Source organism: Ambystoma mexicanum, chromosome 5p (genome assembly GCF_040938575.1).
Source record: "Ambystoma mexicanum isolate Mex_15411 chromosome 5p, UKY_AmexF1_1, whole genome shotgun sequence".
NCBI classification, from domain to species: Eukaryota; Metazoa; Chordata; class Amphibia; order Caudata; family Ambystomatidae; genus Ambystoma; species Ambystoma mexicanum.
This window is the reverse complement of record NC_090930.1, coordinates 908,989,958-909,013,834: the sequence shown is the minus strand read 5'-3', so window position 1 is coordinate 909,013,834 and position 23,877 is coordinate 908,989,958. Positions and strand designations below refer to the sequence as shown.

General features: G+C 41.3%; 1 protein-coding gene across 2 annotated transcripts in view; it reads left to right on the top strand.

Moving 5' to 3' along the window:
• The window catches only part of ADCY1 (adenylate cyclase 1), a 2,048,432-nt gene that overhangs the window by 1,848,197 nt on the left and 176,358 nt on the right, over positions 1–23,877 (top strand). For both annotated transcript variants that reach the window (XM_069613341.1, XM_069613342.1), the window contains 2 exons: positions 10,446–10,562; positions 15,877–16,023. In XM_069613341.1, the coding sequence (XP_069469442.1) occupies positions 10,446–10,562; positions 15,877–16,023 (264 nt within the window). The remainder of the gene's footprint in view (positions 1–10,445; positions 10,563–15,876; positions 16,024–23,877) is intronic.

Here is a 23,877-nt window from a genome sequence, read left to right as displayed (position 1 = left end):
TGCTTACTCACATGAGTAATGGCCTCTCATTACAGGATATAAGATCCCACTTTAGAATGTTACTACTGTGCAAGGACAGCTACTACTCCATTTGAATGGGAAAACAGAAACAAGTCTTCTTTGTACTCAGGAGTTCTAACACTGGAGCTGTGCTAATTGCTAGTTTCAACTCATCAAAGGCATTAATCATCACACCTGTCCAGGCTATGTCACTTGTGTCCTTTTGTGTTTCTTTTAGCCCTTTTAAGAGATGTCTGACATGTTTGCTGTATGCAAAAATCAATGCCCTGCAATCATTTGCAAAGACCCAGAAACTGCTCTAATTCTTTCACTGTCTCCGGCCTGCATGTTTTCATAATTGGTTCTGCTCTTTCAGGTGCCACTTTCCTCCCTTAATTTGATATTAACTGGCCTCTTTATAGGACCTCTTCCTGACACTATTGTAGTTTCTCTTTTCCACTTTGTACCCCTTTTCTGCCAGGACTGTCAACAATATCACAGAGTCTTTCCTGCACTCTTACTCTGTGGTGCTGCAGACTAAGATGTCATCCACATATTGGATGACCGTACTGCCAAGTTGTATATTTCCTAGGTCCAACTGAAGCACCCTGTTGAAGACTAAGGGTAATTTGCAGTACCCTCAGGGTAAACAGGAACGTTGCAATCGTATTCCCTGATAAGTGAACGCAGTCAAATATTGTGAGTCTTCATGTAAGAGAATTGAAAAGTAAGCATTTTTTAAATCAATCACTGTAAAATATTTAGCTGTTGCCGTGATGTTACATATTATTGTGGCTGGATTCAGCACTAATGGAAATTCTGCTTCAGCAATATTATTCAGGGTGCGTAGGTCATAATCAGGTACACCGCTGTGTTGCATGATGATTCTGAAGGCACTAATATCCCCTACCGCACGGAGGCAGCATGATTTCATACATCAACTTCTATTGACATGGAATCTGTTTGACTCGTAGTAAATTGGCTCCCTTCTTCAGTTTAATGTTGACTGCTCCCGCTCTTTTTAATAGAACAACATCACTGGAGTCCTGGTTCATAATGAACTTGGCATTTGTGTCAAATCTTCTTGAAGAAACGATCGAGTCACCCCGCATCTACTAAAAAGAAAATGTTTGGTCACGCATGGTCCTCCCTATCCTTTGCTCCTCTTATGGGTCTGGTGTAATCAATAGGATGGAATACATCATGTTTACGTGTGGGCTGTCCTATTGTGGATACATATTCACTCCCATACCGGTGAAAGGATTCCCTGCTACTACTGTTGCACACCCTATTTTAGGTGTAGGTGTCTGCAGTAATATGTTTGCTTCCCAAGGTCCCACTGTGTTCATTTGTACTGGTGCCTGTGCCTGCATCAGTGCATGTGCCTGCATTGGTGCGTGTTGTGTCTGAAGTTGCATTACCTGTTGCATCTGTTGTATTTGTGGCACTGGTGCCTGAAACTGTGTCTTATCTTGGGCATAATATTCTGGTGGTTCTGCGCTATACAAATGGGGGATATGTTGGCCACCCTCTTGTGTATATTGGTTGGCAATTATGTTCCATTCCTCCCCAACTTCTGCATACATGTGAAATGTGTCCCATTTTCTCACATATACAACACTGTTGTGGAGCACCTCCAAATCGTGGTTGCCCTCCAGGAAACGCTCATTCTTGTGCCGCTTGTAATCCAATCCCTCTACCTCTTGATGCAAACTCGTTTGCCCTGGGAAAATAATTATACTCTCTACGTCGTGCCATTCATCCTGGCTGTGCTTGTTGCACTCCTTGTGCATTATAACATTCTCTCCCACTTGTCAACACTGTTACTTCCACTGTCAATTTTGACAGATTTCTCTGAACCAACTTTGCTTCCTCAATCTTTGTATCTTCAACTTTATTTCTGTCTTTCTCTTCAACTTTAAATTTTGACAGATTTCTCTGAACCAACTTTGCTTCCTCAATCTTTGTATCTTCAACTTTATTTCTGTCTTTCTCTTCCACTGTCAATTTTGACAGATTTCTCTGAACCACCTTTGCTTCCTCAATCTTCGTATCTTCAACTTTATCTCTATCTTTATCTTGTTTTAATCGACAGTGGAGAAAAATATGTCACCTAAGCTGTCATCCTTTCCATCTCATGAATCCATTTGTCTGCTCCTGATGTGAGCGATGGGAGCTTAAAAATATAATAATGTTTATCTGTTTGTGGCCATGGGATATATTGTGGCAGTCCTCCCCCTTTCTCTAACAAGGGCAATTGTTTTTAGCCTGGTGCCACTTCAAAGTTCAGCTGCACCCTTTGTCTTTTTCCCTCTATGCATCTCTTCATTTATGTATGTTCTGTTCTTCTTCTCGTCTCTTCTCCATCTCTCTTTCTGTCTCTCATCTGTTTTCCTTCTGCCTCTCTTCTTTGTTCCTTTTTTCTTTCTCTCTCTCTTCTTTGCTCTCTCGCTCTCTCCTCTTCTTTCTTCTTTCTTTCCCTGGCTTTCCTTACTTTCTTTCTAGAATCATTGATGCCCTTTCCATCCAGTGTGTGCTTTATTTGTCCTCATATCCATTAATTCAGCACAATTGCTCTCTCATCCCTGTCGTCTTGTCTGCCTCTCTCTCTCTGACCAGGTTCCTCAGCTTCTGTTAAGTTTGCTTGCAAGCCACAGCGCTTGTCATATTCTATATGTGTGGCCACTGGTCATTGCTTGCTTATTTTCTCTCCACATATGATGTCTTTGTTACTGTATGCAGGGGGTGCATATGTGGGATTAGTATACCCAGCCACTGCTTTTAATGCTTGTAATGGGTATAATCCTTGTGCAGTCAAGGACGAATCAATACTCTGGGGAGGAGCAGGAGGAGCTTTGAGCATCATACAGCCTTCATCATGCTGGTTAAGCATCCATTCTTTCATGTCTGACTGCACCACATCTACCCTGAACATTTTCCCTAACTCGTGTATACCTAATCTGTTGTTTAACTATGTTTAACTATGTTAAACAACATGTAAATAGGTGCACATATTTTGCTGTACTGTCTTTGAATGAGTGCCTTCAAGTGGAGAGGGTATGAACATTTTTCCCAAAGTGTCTTTAACCCATTCTGTGTAGTACTTAACTACTGTGTCCTTATATCGGGGCAATGACTAAAAAACGTGAATGGTTAGGGTGTCTCCAATGATGATAACTCAAGAACACATATTACCAATGATCACCAAACTCTAATCAAAATCTTGCTCACCCCTTTCCCTCATTTACGCACATCTACCCACAATATTTCCACACAAATAATAACAAACCTTTGTCTCTCTCTAAGACCATGCCACCTGCGTCTCTCAACCCTCTCTCACGACAAATGCCAATTGCGCTCCAAGCAGCCACACCTCGCTGCTCCCACACCAGACCACACTTCTCGGTCCACACCACCACTTCACATGCTTCACAAATTTACAAAAAAACACTTCAACATGACCTTAGCCATCTTACAGCATAAGGTTGGCACCAGCAATGATTACACCAATAAAATACAGCTGTCTTCTCAACTCGCTGGGAGGTATCAGTCTTTTATTTCTGCCCCATAAGGAGGCTTACCACTTGATCATTCCCAACTCTTGTCGGAAGATATCTCTTGCTCACTATCTTATTCCTTCACAAAACCCATAATATATAACAAACCAACTCCCTTGTTTTGCCATGCCTATATCATACTTACATCCACGTATCTGCTCCTCCATGCCCTATGGGGTTACCTGCGGGGACCAGATGCTACTTTTCTTCAAAGCTCCATCAAAACACCTGTTGACCTCTCTCTGTTGTGTGAACTCCCGCTCTCCACAGTTCTCGGGAGAAGGCAGGGACTCCGTGATCGTCGGACGACACTTAGCCAACCCTCCTCTGCTACCATATGTTAAGGTGGCCTAAAGGTCACAGGTAAGCACAGAGGAAACATAATGAATCCAAACAAGACTCAATGACGATGTAGACAAAATGCATAGAAAAACCCAACTTTATTTGCATTAAAACAAAGCTGGGGCAGGATACAAGCATTTAAATCTGTTCGCTCTCAGCCTACGAATCAGAAACCGTTGCTTTAGTAAGACAAATATGTCATCAATGATGTCAAAACATAATATCAGTTTACAATACCTACAGAGAATGGTGATAGGTTAGTGGGTCTGGCTAACTATAGATTCCATAAGTGTTATACATTTTCATTGGGTTGTACCTATCTGATGGCTCCACCTAGAATCAGCCCTGTATTGATGAAGGATAAACTACATCATCTTCTCTGCAAGAGTTTGGTTTGCATATTACTTGATGACGGCATGTCTCTAAGGATGATTTTGACAGGTTGGCACATTTCTTACCAACCTTGGCAATTTTGCAGGTCATCAAGATAAACCAGACAGACAGAGTAGGGGGAAAGACACCCATGGAATATTTGTCCTTAAATCAAAAGTTACCATCCCTCATTCTGTGGCCACGAGAATGCGCAACCCCTTTGTATTTAGCCTTGTGTGGTGTCTTCTGTCTACCTGTGAATTTCAGGAATATGGCAGGTGTCCGATCTGTATTTGCCTCTAATGAATGGCAGTGTTCTCCAATTATGGGTCACGTGTGATGGGACCGTGTTTGGAATAGATTTACCTTATATTTATTGGGATTTCCGCTAATATTCATGTGTGTGACGTGTTCTCTCTTACCACTGTGGAGAGTCTTTTGGCTTACTGTTGTTCTGCACTTGACCATCAAAGGATGTTTGTGCTCCTTTAAAATTTTAATTAATCTGGAAGAACCCTGCTTGCATCTTGAGAACTGCTACCTTGTTCCTTCGTTTTGCTGTTCCAAACCTCCCTTATTTCATCTTAACCTTAGTACTAATTGCCATCAACTCTTTGAGCTCTGTACAGAGATGTATTTATGTGGATTCAGCATTTTTGATTTTTCCCGAGGCTTTGAGGTCTGTGCGCATTCAGAGACCTGCTGTGACTTCCATTGTTAAGAAGATGGCTGTCCAACTACACTCCTGTTTTTATGTTAGTAAGCTATATTTGCATATCATTCATGTTGCATTCACCTTCTACATTAGTAATGTTAATGTTCTTCATGTCTGTGGATGCTATGTTAATGTTCTTCATATCTAAATGCACATATTACATATAGTTCAAATTCTTCATGTGGAGTGCATATTTGCTTCATGTCTAGTGTGTGTGTCTCCACTGGTACAGTGTTAGTTTGAATGCTTTTGCCATCCTCCGCTCACATTGTTCCCAAACCCTGTTGTACTTGCGAGCAATAAGGGCAGAACGGCTGTCTCAGTGAGTAACATCGCTCACCTTTGGGGTATTGATGAGGGGTAGGGACTGGAGCAATGGATGACGCATTCATCTGCTTCCCAACAATTGGGCTCAATGCTGGTTTACGAGTAGTGTGAACTGAGTAGACTCTAATAATAATAATAATTATTTTGCATTTATATAGCACTATGAACCCTCAGGTATCTGAGCACTGCTTATTGGTGTGTGGTGCTCATTTATCGACCTCGAAAGGATGAAAGGCTGAGTTTGGCCCTGCCAGGATTCAAAGCTGCATCAGCAGGCTCTGCACAGTTGTCAAAGCAAGCGCTCTACTCGCTGTGCTATCGGACTGGCTACTCATCACTGTACTCCTGCAGAGCAGTAGTAATTTTTTCAGACTGATAGGCAGTAGTTGGATTTGATACATATTGTGCCTACATATTAGTCAGCCAAAATAAAAGACTATGTTTTCAGTATTTTAAAACGTGGCAGGTATTTTTTGATTTTTTCACGATGGAATTGGACATGTGGTCCAACACTCTTAATGAACTATGCCAGAAAAGGAGACTCCACAATGGCATTAAAGTTAGTAAACCTGAACAGCTTAAGGCCCTCCCTGCTTTTGAAGAAGCTATAGTGGTAGGATAGTCCCGGCGGCCAGTAATGATCGGGAGCCCCCAGCCCAGGTACCATTTCCACTGTGGGGCATGGTAGTTGATGAGGATAGTGATCAGAACAATTATTTGTGTCAATACTCCCAAAGGGGGGCTAGTGTGCTTTCCTACAAATCCATGGTGTCAGCTAGATTCTAGGTTTCTGTAATGACCCAAGTCGCAGTCTTCAGTAGCAATCCAAGCAGTGAAGTATAACTGTAGTAAATAAAGAAATGTCCAATCAAGATTCTGTAAAAATATATACTTTAATCAAACACACCATGCACAGTAACTAACTAGAAAACACAGCAAAAATTCCCCCTTGTACATGAACACAGAATATGCAGATATAGAATAGATGCACAATATGGGTGATGAGACAGGAGGAGAAATGCATTAAAACCATAATGTTCACGGATATGTTGTTGAGGTTGCAAAAGGGATTAACATGTTCTGTCAATCTCTAGGGCCCAAGGATTGACCAGGGGGGTAGATATTAGTCAATAACACCTTTTCAAAGGTCTTGGTGGTTCAGCGGTTTCTAACCAGGCTTCCTGTTGTCAATCACGGGTTCTTTACAGTTTGAAGATGAGGCAGGTGTAATGGTCCAGCGGCAAGGCGCTGTTGAGACAGGGTTGAATGGAAGGTGGCATGCGGTGTCATATCATCTATTCATGATGTGTGGACTGGGCAGTCACCAGGTTTGGTTGATGGTTGAAGTTTTACGGCGGCAGACCGGTACCAGGAAGCGGAGCAAGTCAATTCTATGCAGAGGCTCGGAGGTCGCTGTTCATGAGACACCAGGGTTTGGTTAATCGACTTACAGGATCGGTGATGACAAAGCTGGTGCTTCGGATGGGACTTGAGCAATGAAAGGCAGCAGTACTTTGTTGGTTCGAGAAGAGGCAACAACATGCTTCAGCTGGCTCTGTGTGGCGGCAAACTGAGTAGAACCGTCGAGCAGTGCTTTGAAGAACAACAAAGCCAAAGTCAGTGTCGAAGGGTCTTGATAGTGGGCTGTGTTTTGAACATGCTTGATTCATGGCTCACAGCGGGTCGACGTTGACAAATGGAATCTCAGCTGTTCTGGCTTTGATGTGCTATGAATACCACTCCAGGATTTCAAGGGCCAAGGTTAGTCATTCTGGCTCCCAAGCACGGAGGAGGCTGGCACACACCTTCAGGGATTCTGTAAAACAGTGAGACCCCAGGCAACAGGGTGGCTGGCAGAGCTGCAGTCTTGGTCCAGCAGCAGAGATCACCCCAATGGTCCCTGATGATAGTTAGGGGGCATAGCTTGCCCCTGCATTGGAACACCTTCCTCCACCTCACAACTGGAGAACTCTGGAAAGGACTGCTCTCCCAGCAGGGTCCAAAAAAATCTACTTTCAGGATTGGAGTCTAAAGGATGATTCAAATAAGTGGTGTGAGGCCCCTTCTTTTAAAGGCACAAGTTCATGGGTGATTGAACTAAAGCTAGCTTGCTTAAGTAGTCCACCCCTGCTCTTGAAATTAGTGGACTTTTCCCTTCTGACGTCGCACTCCAAAGGTCTTCATGCTACAGGTGTAAGGGACATGAAACAGAAAGAAAGGCATAGAGAATCAAAATGGCAGAACCTTCCCGGAACTATATGCTTCACTTTCTAAGGTACACAAAATGTGTCCCATTTCCTTTTCTATGGAATTAAAGGCCTTTAGATATGCAACACCCTGGTCTGAGGACCAGCTCCTAGTGAATGGGTGTGCTCTATGATTTCTTTTCCCTGGACAGCTTCCTGTGGAGTGGCTGTCTCTCGGGAAAGGGTGTTACCTGCCCTTACAAAGGAACAGAGAGGTAATCCCCCAGGCTATAGTCCTGCCACTGGACAGGGGATCCTAGTATCGAATGAATAGACAATACCTTCACACAGATGAACTGGGCACACAGTTCCGACACATGTGTGATATAAATTTAATGTGGGGGAGACAACTATGAAAGATGCTGGCCACTGCACCCAAACCCAGGTATGGCTTGTATTTAAAGGTTACCATGCAACCAGGCTGGGATCCCTAGAGATATTCAGTTTTTGGAGCAGGGGTGCATATCACAAATGATAGTCTTAGGAGGATAGCTCAGGACCAACGTGTTTGCCTTGGAAGCAAGACGATGCAGAGCAACACAGGTTTGATCCCTGTGTCTGCTCTTAGAAACCTCTAGTGAGTATTAAGCATGTCATATACAACCAATTATAATTATAATCATATAATAATTAGATTGTCATTGCAGTTGTTAAGAGGGCACTTGTGACCCTGTGCCTTCTCTATGCCACTGGTGGAGCAGGTGGTGCAAATCAGGATACTAATGCAGCATGGTGCAAGTGTATACTATGCTTTGGGCATGGAGCCCATCCTCGTCGTCAAATTGTAATGTGGGGGCACGATGTAATTCAATGAGTACAAGATTCTGTATATATGTAGAATCTATATTTATTACTGTTATCTAAATATCTATACATAAATGGAAAGGAGGGAACAGTGCCTACAGCTGCTGAGGCTTAAAGCTGTTATTAGTCAAATCGCATTCTAGATTCCCCTTGATGGATCCAAGTTCCTAGGCACGCTCCTATGTACAGGAGAATGGCAAGTTGTGAAGGATTCCAGAGGTGGTGAATGCTACAACTATGCTTTGGGCATGGAGTTTATGAAAGCGGAATCTGATCAGCAGATTTTCCTTTCAGAGATGGAATTACCCACATCATTTTATTATTTAACACAAATCAAAAAAAGCCAGGGCTCCTACACCCTTTCCATGTGGCTGTTCCTCACAGGTGCTAGAATGCCACAGTGGAACGTAGGCTTCACAACATAATAAAGGCTGCGTTCCAAGCAATGGGAATATGTGGTGCCTCTACCCAAGATTCTAATTTTAATTATTATGCAACAAGAGGAAGATCTGGGGGCCGCCAAAAGTTCACAAGATATTACATCCAATTTCTAACCACTAGCAATGGCGCATTGGGTGTCTTTACCTCTATGGAGAGTTACATAACACAGAGGCTTAACTAACATCAATGATTTTCAAGTTCAAACATTCTACCAGGGTATGGCTTTGAAATAAAATGTGGCACTCATGCTCCAAAAAACATCCTTATTCATCACGCGATTTCACTAATTGGTTTCTTAGCAATTTATAATGACACCATAAATTGTAGGCACTTCAGGTTCGATAACAGGGTGATGAGAATGGCTCAGATAGTGTACTTTATGAGTAAGATGAATGTGTGAAGTGACATTTTAAAGGATACAGAGCCAAAAGTTTATATTATTTCGATTCCAACAAGTCACCCTGCAGCAACTAAAAGCACCTCTATGCATCCTTCGGCCAAGGTGATCCTCATGGCCTCCTTCGCATCCACAGTACCCCAATGATAATGTTGTGTTCTTATTTCCATGCAGAAAAGAGTTGGACATGGAAACAAACGTTTAGCATGTCTCAGCATGTCAGGCCCCAATGGTGCATGTCATAAGCCCCTTTGTGATATTGCAGCAGGATGACCACCCATGCAGGGTCCATTATTGTTACTTGTCTGTGGCATGTGGATTTTTGGTCGAATTGCTCACAAATTGAGTGATTTGGCGAATCAACAAACATTTGCCCAGCACGAGTTATGACATAGTTCATTTTCTATTTAGGAACGATGATAAACATACTTGAAATAAAGTGACATACATGGGTATTTGTTAGTATTATGTGGAATAATGCATACAAAGTCATTTCTGCAAGGGGCATGGAAATGTCCTACAACTGGGCTGTTCATAGCAATCTCTGCAATGGACTGACGCATGGAAGAGCATGGTTAGAGCAGCAGCCTCAACTTGAACCCCCGTTGCTTTGTATTCATCCATACGGCCTGTATTACAAAGCGTGTTTCAATGGACTTTTCCCAATGAACAATGCTTGTGTAAATCAGGGTCAAGTACAGAAACGGGAATTGCACTCACAAAATGCAAAACCAGAACGTGAATCATAGTCAGGATTGCGAGTTTTACTGAATCACATTATAATAAGAATTGCCCCGGCGACTTTCCCGTTACCAATGATGCAAGAAACAATGTTCACGCGCCATTTTCCAAAATGACACATTCTGTATATCTTGTAAAAGAGCAAAATACTCACATTGTTTGTAAAAAGGTGCGCCCTTAATAACATGCTTCCATATCTACTGTCACTCTGACTCACAGGAAGCAGCGCTGTGAGTTATCTAGTGGAGAGGTTATCTGTGCAATTCCAGGAGGCGTTATCTCCCCCACCGTGTGATGTTTTGAAGATGAAAGCCCAGTTGGAGTGACTAATATCTTCCCATGAAGGCTTTTTCGTTCTAAGTTGTGAAATATCTCAACGTCTATAATATGCATTGTTCAAATCCGGACACCAAAGGAAATACAGTATTTTTAACGAATGCCCATAAACTTTGCTCCTTGTAAAATGGTTTCCAGTTTCAATATTTCATCATTTTTAATTGCAGGCGGAAGAAGAGAGAGATGACATGGAACGAGTCAAGTTAGATAATAAAAGGATTCTCTTCAATTTACTGCCAGCCCACGTTGCACAGCACTTTCTTATGTCTAATCCAAGAAATATGGTAAGATTGAACCCTAACATGTGCATATATACAGTGTATATAAGTTGTGTATGTAAAAGGGCTGCATAATTGAAAAATAGAGAAAGCTATGTGATTGAGAAGGTGTAGACTGATGTGCAGCGAGAAAAAAAAAAAACTTAAAAGTGTGGGTGCTGCATTACAGAAAATATTTCCGGGCTGTTAATTGTGCAAGTTTTCATGGCATGGTTAGTGTGGTGAACAATTTCCCCCTGCACAAGGCATGGCTGCCCACGACCTCAAACTTAGGGTGCCTCACAACCATTACAAAATTGAGAGCAAGTCTGTGATAGAAAGGCTGCTTGTCACCGTTCCCCCAACAAATTCAACAGGGCTCTAATTGTGACTTTCAAACTCTCCATATTATCAGCAGGGCCTTTAATGGGGCGCTTTTTCATTAGTGCTGGGTCATTGGAATAATTGTTGGCTCTTTTAGGAGTTTTTATTTGAACTGATGGGGGGGGGTTTGCTTTTGAAATCCCATGCAAAGCCCCAGTTAGATATCATCCGTGGGTTCTCGATAGGCATTTAAACGAAGCCACAAAAAAAAAAAAAAAAAACGTTTTAAATGGTCACTTATCATGATTTGCTCTTATTTGACACAGACACAAAGGGTTGTTTTTTGTGAAACTTGAACTTTACTTCAAACCATATACGAGAATATGCATTCCTCTGTAAAGTAACTACTACGAACAGCTGACCGAATTACACATTATATACATACTGACAGGAAACTGAATATGTTCCATGTGCATGTATGTGCATCAATCAGTAACAGCTGTAACAGGGAGCCCTTAATGGAATGTGTTGTGTGTCTAAATCTTTGAAGTTCACTTTGAAAACCCCAATAATTTTTCAGGCTCATATTACTTTGCATTCTGGCACTTTCTGTTTTACATTCAAGGTGCGGTGTATACAACTACAATCATAAAATGTTTAATATATTTCTATTGAATTTAAATATTTGTCAGATTGATAACAGATACTATTATCAACTAGACCTGGGAATATATGTGGGCAAGTGTCTAAGTTGCAGACTGGACACGAATCCCATCTTCATCACTAACTCAAAGTGTGTGATCCTGAGCAAATCATTGGGCCTCATTACAAGTATGGCGGTAAGGCAACAATTGCGCCAGTATCGCTACCGGCACCGTTGCTACCGTACCACCATACTAGGAGTTCTGCTCGCGGGTGCCCTTGCAGCCACCAGGTTTTACCTGGTGGACATACCAGCACTTGCGAGCAGAACTTGATGGTAGCAATGGTACCGTTAATAACGGTACCGTTGCAACCACCCTCCCCATTCCCATTGAGCCCTATGGGGCTAAAGTGGGAATGGGGAATAATTTTTACCGGCACCCAGAAAAGGGCAATTACCGGGTCCAGCAAGGTCGTAATGACCGTTAATTGCCCTTTTCTGGGCGCTGGATAAAAATGAATACTGTCGGCAGCCTCGTAATGAGGCCCATTGTCTTTTACTTTGCCATAATTGCCCACATTTGAAATCTATACAAGTGATTCACTGCATACTGGGCTTGGAGGGCCATTGGTGCAGGGCAATGCCCAGGTAATAAAATATGTTCTTGCCGGCTGTATGCAGTGCATGCATACAGCAAGAACATGTGTTCTTTCTAAGGTATTACATGATTTTCTGCACATCTATCAATACATAAGTTTGACACATGTTTTACAAAACAAGACTGGCATATTTTGCTTCAGCCATCCATTCTAGCTATAATTTGTAATATTGCATGACATTTCTTTCTGGGCATCTATAATATAGCAAACCTGATAAGTGTTATTATGAGGCTAAACTGAGGCTAAACTGGCGCATTTTGGTGCCACCAATCTAGCTACAATTTTTTACGGTGGAATGGCATTTCTTTACAGGGCATCAATGGTAAAGCAAGCATGCTAAATGTTATTACGGGCCTTGCCTGGCCTACATTGGTGCAGCCAGTTTGATCATTTTAATTTTAATTTTGTCAGGGCATCTGTAGTGGCAAAGCAAACCGGAGTATGTTTTTACTAGGGGATACTGGCATTATGCACGAAGAAAACATGAGTATGTTCTTATATGTAAATAATGGCATATATTGTGCAGTCCGTGTGGAATTATAGGAGCACAGCCAGCATGAAAATATTTTTATACTAGCACATATTGTTGTGGTAGGCATTATAAAATGTGTTGGGAAAAGCTCCTGTGCACTGTTGGTAACTTGCAGCTATTGTATTTTTATAAAACTGATTGCAAGCTGTCTGGCCTTTTACCCTCCTTTCCACAGAAAAGGTGCTGTAAAATACAGCATGTAAACCAATTATTCCAAAAAATGTCTTAGAGGAAGAATCACCATGAACCCCACTTCATTGGTTAGGGCTCCACCACTATGCTCGGTCACTCTAGTATATTTGTGTGAAATATACATTCCCATCCAATTAAAACATTGGCCACCTGCCACTGCTTGCAACCCTTCCTGCTCCCTTCAAAAAAGCGTACCCATAAAAGTGTGGGGGAAGGGATGAAACATCAAATCCACCTTCTGTCTGGCAAACACTTTTGACTTTTGGATGGATGGTAACATACAGCCATTAAGTTAACATGTGATAGGTCAGTTGAAAAGTCCTTGCTTTGCCTACGACCCACCTGCATGCACATTGGAACAACCTCCATTTTGAATGAGGGCACTATCTTTGTATGGACACTACTAAATGGCTGTGTTTAAGCCTTCTGTAATCGTACGTTTTGAGGAAGCTGCTATTACCATTTGCATTAATCGTGCTGACAATTTGCAAGCAGAAACAAGTAAGACAAGACACAAAACAGGCATTGCATTGTATTCTACTTACCAACAATAACTTTGAACAAATATTCATGTATGAAAAATGGTTAATATGAAAGGGATATTTCAGTTTACACAGTAAATCTATTCCTTTTTTTAAGATTTAGACAATCTAATAAGTAATTAGTAATTTGTAAAAGGGCATTGTTTTGCATGTAAGCTAGTTTAACACACTTTAATACAAGAAATGTATTGCCTACACACCTCTCTGATTATGAAACTAAGCATGCTTGTACTTTTACAGATTTGGATTCCTAACACTAATTTGTCAGAAGGGCAAAACTATAGCCTTATATACACCACATTAAATATTTGGCAATCTAATTTGGTGATTCGCCACAGTATAGCGAAACTTTCAAACTTTCCGGGAGATTCACTAGGTACATGCTGAGGCTATTCAGGGATGACGAACGAGCGTTTTGTAAGGGTTGTCAGGCTGCTGACAGCCACTTAAACTTCCTACAATGTGTCGTGTTGCCCTACTGGGGTCTAGTAGGCCCCTGTAGAACTGTGGGGCATATTAACATTTTCTCTCTTTTCATGGCTATTTCTTCCACTAGAAACAGGAACAAGTTTAAACTATTCTTCTGGTGCTGGGAGTGGGAGTGAGGCCATGTGAAGCCTGAGGGGCGGGATAGGTAAAGGAGGCATTGATGTAATTTGTGATGCTCAGTGAAGCTGATTCTCACCCCAATTATCTGAGAATAAGCCCCAGTCACCAATCATTTGACTTGGTGGTCCAGTTTGAGGACACATTTGTGGAGGTTCGCCCAGCTTTAGTCAGAGGCCATGCATTCTATTGCCATACATTCTATTGGGGGCCACTCTCAATTGGCAGTACCGGGTAAACCAAACACTGGTGGATTTCTTTGTCTTCTCTGGCTCTGGCAGCATTTTAAGCCTACAACTGATCAACAAGAGAAGTGTGTTTGCCAAAAGAGTTCAAATAAGCCATACAGACTATCATCACTAGGCTGTCAGCATGATCACACATGTATTAACTGTGATAATCTGGAAAGTTGACTGATCTTTATTATGTGTGGGTTGACAAGCCCACCGCTGCAATATGCTTTATTGGCACTATGTTCCCCAGCATCATGGCAAACATTTGCACAAACCTTTTCTGAGTTTTCACCTCTGAAGCTGCTGATGGTTGCTCCATGGCAGTAGACGGCTATGCCAAGCAGATCTACCACCAGATTGATTGACAGTACTGCTTCAGTTAGCATTTTTAGGAGAGGAAGTCATAGAATGGCATGCCTAATGATATTTCCATTTATTATTAAGTCAACTAAGATTTTGGGAGATAAGGACTTCTGTGACAAAGAAAAGAAATTGGAAGCCAATATTTGAGTAATAGTGTAAGAATTCACATGTCATCTGTTTTCAAGTCTGAGAAAACAATACAATGCAAAGCATTACACTGATTTGTAAAAGAAACCCCGATTTGGCCACAAATATGTCGTAAAGGACTCTAGGAGAAGTTCACATAATCACTTTCGTCATGGGTGCCAATACTCTGAGACTCTGCAATGGCAAGACATATTTTAAACACAATAGGCATGATTATGCATTTTATTGTATTACTTCTGGTAATACCATCATACTCATTTGCTGTTACCAAAAGCAGGGAATAACAGGTACCTAAAAAGGTCCAAGTGATTTGAAGTCATGTTGACCCCCACTTTGGAGTCTCACAGGAGCCCATGTGATGAAGTATTTAACGTATGTGATTGTTACTGCATGTGGTTATATGCTTTCCTGTGAAGGTAATTGCACCACACAAAAATAGGTGTTAAACCAGAGTTTTGGTAATCAAACCCATATTTGGCAGTGCAGTAAAACATCTGGTGATGCTTGTTACAAGGTGTTTTACCACTATTGCCAAGACATCATGCCCAAAGTAGTCTATCAAAGTCTTTGTTTTCCTGTCTTCCCTGTCTTGGGGGATTTTAGGGTTTTTCTGAATATCAACACGTCCATAAATGTTTTTACTGTAGCATTGGACTTATTGATATTTTATTATTTGTATTGTTTACCCTTTGCTGTAATTTTTTACCTACATATATCTTTGTCAAATGGCATAAATTATCCCCCATGTACAATACTGACAGGGAACCAGATACTCACACCCTGTGACATGAATTTCAGTGTCATTGAAAGCAGATTTATATCCCCAGCACATCTTTTTAAATCGGATTGTTGAGTGCAGGATGTGGCAGCAAACTTTAATTATATAAAAAGAAATGTTATTTTCAGATTTGGCAGATAATATAAATAGGGGTATACTCCAGCTACCGTAAGACAAACTATTCCCACAATAGTACATTTTGTTAACTCTTGGGTGGTGTGATTGCTCATTGTATATATTAAAAACTTATAAATTACGTATATTGTGCACTTGCCTTTGTCTTTAGTTTCTTTATTAATCTTGTGTTATTTACACGTTGCAGGATCTTTATTACCAATCGTATTCTCAAGTGGGCGTTATGTTTGCTTCAATTCCGAATTTTAATGATTTCTACATCGAATTGGATGGCAATAACATGGGGGTGGAATGTTTGCGACTTTTAAATGAAATCATTGCAGATTTTGATGAGGTAAGTTTGCAGATCGTTTCTTCTTTATAATTATTCTAAACACTCTGGTACAATGCAACTAAAAAGTTTTGTAACGGAAATTCTGGGAAGGATTAGTTACAAAATGAAAACGTTATCAAGAAAGCAAAAAAACACTGATTTCGGCCTACTCCCACTCATTTTCCCATAGAGAAAAAGTCACAATTTCTGTGCAGCGCACAGCAAAAACCACTGGACAGAATCGGTCACTAAGAGTTGAACTTCCAGGAGGGATCTGGGAATATACCATTCAGTAGTCAACATATTTGATGGAAAAGGCGGGGTCCCCTTCTACCAAAAATTTAGCTATGTATCCCATGGTGCTTTGCAGCAGAGAGGCTCAGAGGCTTTTGAGAAATGAAAAAGCAGCTATCTGAAATTATATTGCTAACAACATATTCAAAACAAAACGTTTGTCAAGGGCCACCCCAAACTGGAAATGTTGGAAACAACAAGTAATAGAATAAAAACTTTATTAAGTAAAAAAATATTTTTTTCTTAGTTTTCAGCCCATACATTTTCTCATAGAGAAAAGGTGCAGTTTTTGAACAGGCGTACTGCAAAAACCGTTAAGCAGATTTGGACCAAATAAGAAACAACTTGGGCACAAAGCATGCATAGTTTTTAAAATATTCAACAGTGAAGGTGGTGCCCCTTGCTCCTTAAGACCTTTATACCAGCCTTGGTGCTTTTTACAGCAGAGAGGATGAGTGAGTGATAATATTTTTTGACTTGCTGGATGGATTTAGATAACATTTTTCAAACAAAACATTTTTCAAGAGCCCCACTAAAATGGAAATGTTGGTAACATGTTGTTAGAAAATGAAAAGGTTATTAAGAAAACATAAAAACATTTTTTCAGCCTACTCGCATTCATTTTCACATCGAGAAAAGGTGCGGTTTTTGAAGAGCTGTATCGTGAAACCGCTTGGGGAGATTTGGATGACATAAGAAACAAATTGGGAACAAAGAGTTCATATACTTTACTGGTTTGTGGTAAATCCATTCAGTAGCTTTTAAAATATTCGACAGAGTTCATATATATCGGCTTTAGTGCTTTCGACCGGGGAGGTTCAGAAGCTATTTCAGAAATGAAAAATTGCCATTTGTGTATTTCTCAATAGAAGCGATTCACTTGAGAATACCGGGAGAAGGCAAAATGACAAAACCCAAAACGCTATTTAGAGGAGGAAAAAAGATGCGATTAGAATTCGGAATTAACTCCCCATGACTTCAGAGAATCTAATAACCTTCTTGACTTCAGAGACTCAATACTCTTCTGTTTGTGTAGTCACTCCGAGGTGAACACTGATTGCTTAGGATGAGAGCACTTTATGGCCTGGGCGAAGGTGCTATATAAATACCCATAGCAATAGCAATAGCAATCACACCAGGCTAAATGTTGGGAGTGGAAAAGAAGACACTGTGTGAAGTTAGGGATTTGTAGGTGGGATGGGCAGCCAGTTATGGTAGAACATTTTCAGTTCATCTGGGGAATACCTCAAGATTGTCAAGAGATTACCACGGCAACCATGCAAGACACGCTCAGAAAAAAGAGCATCACACGAAGCAATGAGTGATAGGGGCTAATGAAAAAGGGTTAGGGAGGTTAAGAACAATTAAGTGGAGTGAGGGGTCTGGAATAAAGAAGGGACATACATGTTGAGTGTCTGTGAGGAGGTGGCAGACTTTTCAATTCAGAACATTTTTTCTTGTTAGCATGGGAATCCGTGAACCACCACTCTACCGCAGGAATTTTTGTTATTGGAAATGATTACTGTGTAATTATAGCGGGGATGAGGCTTTGGAAAAAAAAAGGTTTAACATCTGCATTGCCTACAGCTGCTGGGCATGTGGCAATTGTTGTTTGTTAACAAAGGAAGAGTGTGACATCACCAGTAGGCCCAAAAGAAAGCAATTGGTGCAACATGTACAGAGGCCATGGTGGAACACTGTTGGTGCAACATGTACAGTGGCCATGGTGTGCAAGAGCATGACTCACATTTCAATCAAGTCTACCTCAGAAGAAAATGCATCACACAAACCAAACAGTGATATGGGGTAAATAGCCAGGAGAGGGCAAGTGAGGAAAAAACAATTTAGGGGAGTGGTGCGACTATGGAAAGAAGAGGGGGCACTTACTGAGCACCTGTGACGACAGGGAAAAGTTTTGGATTTTCAAGCATTACTCGAGGACTACCAGGGAAACCATGCAGGCAATGGTAATGCAATGCCGCTGTATGTGTAGTTTTTTGCCATTATCAGGTGATATGATGCTAGAAATGCTTTGGAGGGGCAGGATCTCGTTGGCATTGTCCTACTACCTCCTTAGACTGTGTTGTATTCCTAATTTGTGCACTGGAGTCCAGTTTGGACCCCTGGTAGTGTAGCTCTTCATTTATATTCTTGGTGAACGAAGACCCATGGGATACCCTTATGGCACGCTAGGGTTACACCCTTGAATCCCTAATCTGTGGTTTTGGGCATGTGTGTTGCCCACAGAGCAGGGTATGGGCTGGTGGCAGCTATATGCTGACCTGACAGTGACTATTGGTGACCTCCCTTTTTGGAACACCCAGGCCCTGCCATAGGAATCAGTGATTCCTGGACAAAGGCAAGATGGCTACTAGTGGCCTCTTCGTTTCCTTTGCCTTTCCCCCTTGTTTCTCAAAGTCCTGAGAAACCCAGTTTTGGTTCCCTTCCCCTAACTGGGTTTTGGGTGGAAGGACCATATATTTAACTAGAGCTGCCCATGCCAGACTAGCAGGAACCTTCCCAGGGATTGACATTGTGTGTACACCCCAAGGATGAGACCTGCCTGAATGGAGAGAGGAGTGAAATCACATTCTGTGCTGTGAGTATCTGGTTTTGGTTGTATGTCACAATGCCTGTTGTCCTACCTGAGTCCACCCTGACTGAAACTTAGTGAATGCAGTGAATGCTCTGAAAGGCTGTAAATTGCCCCCAATCCACATCCTGTGTTATAGGTGTCTGGGTTTGGGTGAATGGACTGAATGCCTATGAGCATGATTGGTAGTTGCAAGAATGTACTTTGTGTGATTGGCTGGCTGAGCCTGGGTCAGCTTGAGTGAATAGGGAACATTGTTCTATAACTAAGGACCCCTTACTTGACCTCCTTGTCAAAATCTGAAAATCAAAACCGACGCAGAAGCTGGAGTTTCAAGAAGCTTGTATCCTGAATCCAGCTGGAGGAAGAAGTCTATGGCTGCAACTTTTCATCAAATCCAAAAGCTGCTTTACTGATTTGAGAACTGAACCAGAGAGGTCCTGGATAGGCAACCTCTTCCTGTAGCTATGAAGGGACATTGTGAAACTGCTGCTCTTCACCCGAAGTGTCCTGGAAGCCATTCCTGTGTGCCTTCCGTCCCAAAGAGGTGGTTTCATGGGTCCACAAGAGGAGTGCATGGACATCTTGATTTCAACAACTCCTTCTGTGTTGTCCAGGGACCAAAGGAGTGTTTGTGACAGCTGGTATATCACCCAAAAGAGGTGTTATCGTGGCATAGTGCTGCTCGATGCCCAGAGCAGCCAAAGCTCCAAGTAATGCAAGAAATCTTCAAGTGGAACTGCATCCACAACATCTGTCCACTTTTTCGAGCTAGAGAGGATCCAAAGTCCCCACTTGCAGAGGAGTTCCAGTCGGTGGTTTTCACACAACCAAACACAGAAGAAAGAATACCAAAGGTCCAAACTTGATGAGGGTCCACAGTGCCGTCCATTGCTTGAGTTCAATTTGCCAAAAGCTGCCTTGTCATGCATGCTTCGGCTGCAGCACTGAAGAACCTACAGGTGGTCAACTGCAAAATACTGAAACCCAACACCTACTATTGCCACTGAACCCGTCAAAACCGAAATTCATTGATGACCACCAAGGAACTTTTCTTCATCATCCAAGCATTGTCGAGGTCCACAGAAAGTTTCATCTTCATGGAACATCCACAGTCGGCTTAGCAACCTGACAACAGATACCACTTTGACAGGCCTGCATTGCTGCCTTTCCACCACTGCTTGGTTCACTTTTCCTGATTGACATTGATGTCCCTGCAAATCCTTCTTCTGGGGGGGTCATCCTAGAGGGGCATATTTGAGCAAAGCAGAGAAACTCTGCCACTTCGCCTTCCTAGGGACCCAAGGTCTGGGACCAGGAAGAGCATCTTCCATCGTCAGGATTCATCCAAGTGTCCCAGATTTGTCTTGGATCCTGCTCTCCTGTGGATTCCTAGGTACTTTGGGGTGGTGGGATCTGTAGAAACAGAAGCAGTCTATTAATGAACATATTTGGACTGGGCTGTAATATACAACATAAAGTACAACTTAACTTTTCCTTATAGGTTGCCCAGGTTGAGGGATCTTCACACAGTATTGCCTTCTTACCCTATAGAAAGCATTCTGCCTATGTTTTCGTATTACCTGCCTTTCTACAGTCATGCTTATGAGGTTAACCCTTGCCTAATTATGTAAATGCTTTTTAATAACTGTCAGCAGTTGGTGCATTATAACTGAAGTTAAAGGTAACAGTGGTACTACATAGAACTGTATATATTAAGTTATGTTACTTTATTAGATTTCTAGTACAAAGTTAGTCTTATTTATTTGTATATATGTACCTGACTTTTTATCCTTTAATAAAAGGACTGGGTTATCACCTAACATAGTGTGTGTAACTTCCATTGTGGAGATCTTGGGGATTCACTGTACTCAGCCTACATCATCTCCCTTGAGTCTCAGCCTTGGTTGTTCATCCATAGCTACAATTAGAGAACCTTGGTTGGGGAGCTCTTTGCCTCTACCCCAACCATATAGTGTTCAGAAGTACAGGTACTACCCTCCAATCTTTACAGAGGAATATCAGGGGAATCCCACCGGAATGGGAAGAGAGTGAAAAAAAATAATTGTACACCTGCAGTGATCAGATCTCCCAGACAGGGGGTAATGTGTCTTTGTGCCGAAGGTCATGGCTAGCGGGCGCCAAAGAAACCAATTGGTACAACATGTAAAGAGGCTGTGGCCAAAGGCTATGGCTAGAGGGCCCCAAAGAAACCTATTGGTGCAACATGTACAGTGCCCATGACCGAAGTCCATGGCCGTTGGCCATGGCCAAGGGCCAAAGATAGTGGGCCACGAAGAAGCCTACTGGTGCAACATGTACAGTGTCTACAGCTGAAGGCCATGGCTTTTGTGCACAGAAGAAACATATTGGTGTAGCATGTACAGTGTCCACGGCCAAAGGCCATGGCTAGTGGGCCCCAAATAAACCTATCGGTGCAACATGTATAGTGGCCATGGGCAGGCCCTTAGGAAACTAGAGTGTAACAAAACCCTTGAAATTCAGTGAAATAACTTTAGCTAGTAGACAGTTAAGGTGCTCAGATTCAATGTGAAAAATACATAGCAAAAAAACCTTTGAAATTCAGTGAAAAAAACCTTGGTTAAGAGAGAGTTAAGGTGATCAGATTTAATGCAACAAACACCTGAAATTCAGCAATTGCAATTCTAGCAATTCCACCTTAACTATGTGTCTCCTGTTGCACTGTGTATTACCACAATGATGACATCACAGATTACATCACTGGTAACATCACTAGTTACATCATACATAACATTATTGATTTGAGTAATTACATTTTGAAATATGACAACTCTGTTTTTTAGTAAAACATATATGCACATATTTCATACTTACACAATACAATGTATTCTGCCCTTATTTCTTTAAATGTAACACACAGTACACAATTATGGAGAATAAGTAACTGCTTTTTTTTGTATATTAACCAAACTTTGAATTCTTAGATTACATATGAACACAGTGCGCACAGGCATGTACTTTCTTTTGTAGGCGATTATTTTTTTATGAAACGTGTCATTTAGAAAAGTATGAATTCATGTAATGTCATTACAGTATGATAATTGTAAATTTAAATGTGGGCATTGACTATTTTCATAACACTTACTTTAAACATGTTTCTTCTTCTATCTATTCTTATTTATTTTACTACTACATATACTTATTATATTATGTTTGAAATACCTGAAATAGATTTACCAGAATCAGGTCCTTTCCCTGCAATGAAGTATTGTAATTGTTTACGAATACATGAACTTCAAACCATTTGTATAACGTTACATATTTTTATTTTAAACTTTATAAGTTGATAAGTACTACAAGTGAATGTTCCACATGTAACCATATTATACGTCTATATCAGTGTATTGTTCCATGTCATGTTGTTAGTATTAAGTGTAAAAAATGTATCAAAAGAAGTCAGCAAACTTTTTCTAACATATTTAATCAGAAATGTCAAATTTGATGTAATGATTGATCTCATCAGTGATGTCATGTATGATGTAATTAGTGATGTCATCAGCAATGTCATGAGTGATGGTATCTGTGATGTCATCATTGTAGTCATACACTGCACCACAGGCTGTGCATAGTTCAGATGGAGTTGCTCGTATGGTGATTGCTGCATTTCTGTGGGTTTGTTGCATTAAATCTGATCACATTAACTTTTAACCATGATTGTGTTCACTGAATATATACATACTTATATAGGTTATCTTCTTTGATTTATTACCACACACAAAAATAGACTGAAACATATTAACTCATTTACAAATTGCAAGGTTACATTGCCAACAAAACCTGACCTCCTTATGAAGGAATATATCACCCCTCAATGTGAGTTGAGGGCTGGGTTCATCGACCCAAAAATCAAACTCTTTATAAAAAAGTCTCCTCTCATCAAACTAATTTCCTGAAACAACATATGTACAAGATTGGGCCATTTACATTTTATAGATAGGTATGAAACTCATTAAGAGACTCCAAAGTTTCTAAATCATTCCCCCCTTTCCCGGTACAGTTTGAAATGACAGCTTCATGAGAATGTCCCCAGCACATACTGATTTTCCATTTGGCCACAATTGCCCTAATATAAACATTAACAACAAAGCATCAGTATTTATTGTGGCCATTCAATAGCCACTCCCATGCACCCCAGTCCTCTAAAGGATGAGGACACATGAGCAAGTCTTTTAAGAACTTAGGACATTTGTGCTTATACAGATTGAAGAGAGTGACCACTTCTTGACCATTCTGGATTGCGTTGTCATGGCTAAGAAAGCGGTCAGGGAACTCCAGTGAAATGTATTGCATATCCATTTTCAGATGGCGCTGGGAAGAATAATGACACATTTTTCTGTGTTCAATGTTTTATTTTGCAGCCATATTGTCACTTTAACAATATGTTTTCACTAAATTTCAGAGCAATTTTCAGATATCTGTGACCATACTTCACAGCATTTTCACTGAACACTTTTTTTAATGATTTGTGCTAGCATACCTACTGTGGATGTGGTCCTGTGACAATGTCTAGTGGCCACATTGCCCGAAGCAGGGCCTCCTGCCATGCCCTCTGCACTGGAAAGTTAAAAGCAGAACAAGCTAGGGACCAAAAAGAGAACTGGTGAAGCAGGAGAGTGAAGAAGCAGCAAGCAAAGAAGGCAGAGGAAGTGTGGAGACGAGACTGAAGCAAAGCAGAACTCAATAAATAACACTGACATACTATAGCAGGAGTGTTGTAGCATGCTGTATTGTTACTCAGAAGGCCTTTAATGGTGCTTTGCCAGGGCAGTGTTGCCGTTCTTGTCACCATCTTTGATCAGGTGCCCTGCACAATCCATCTATGCCCCAGCCATCTTTGAATAGTTGAGGAGATCACACCTAGAGGAGATACCTCTTGAACTGCTCTGTTCACCTTATCAGTGTGTGCTCTGGACAGCCAGCCATGCAATAACGTCCCCATCTGTCAT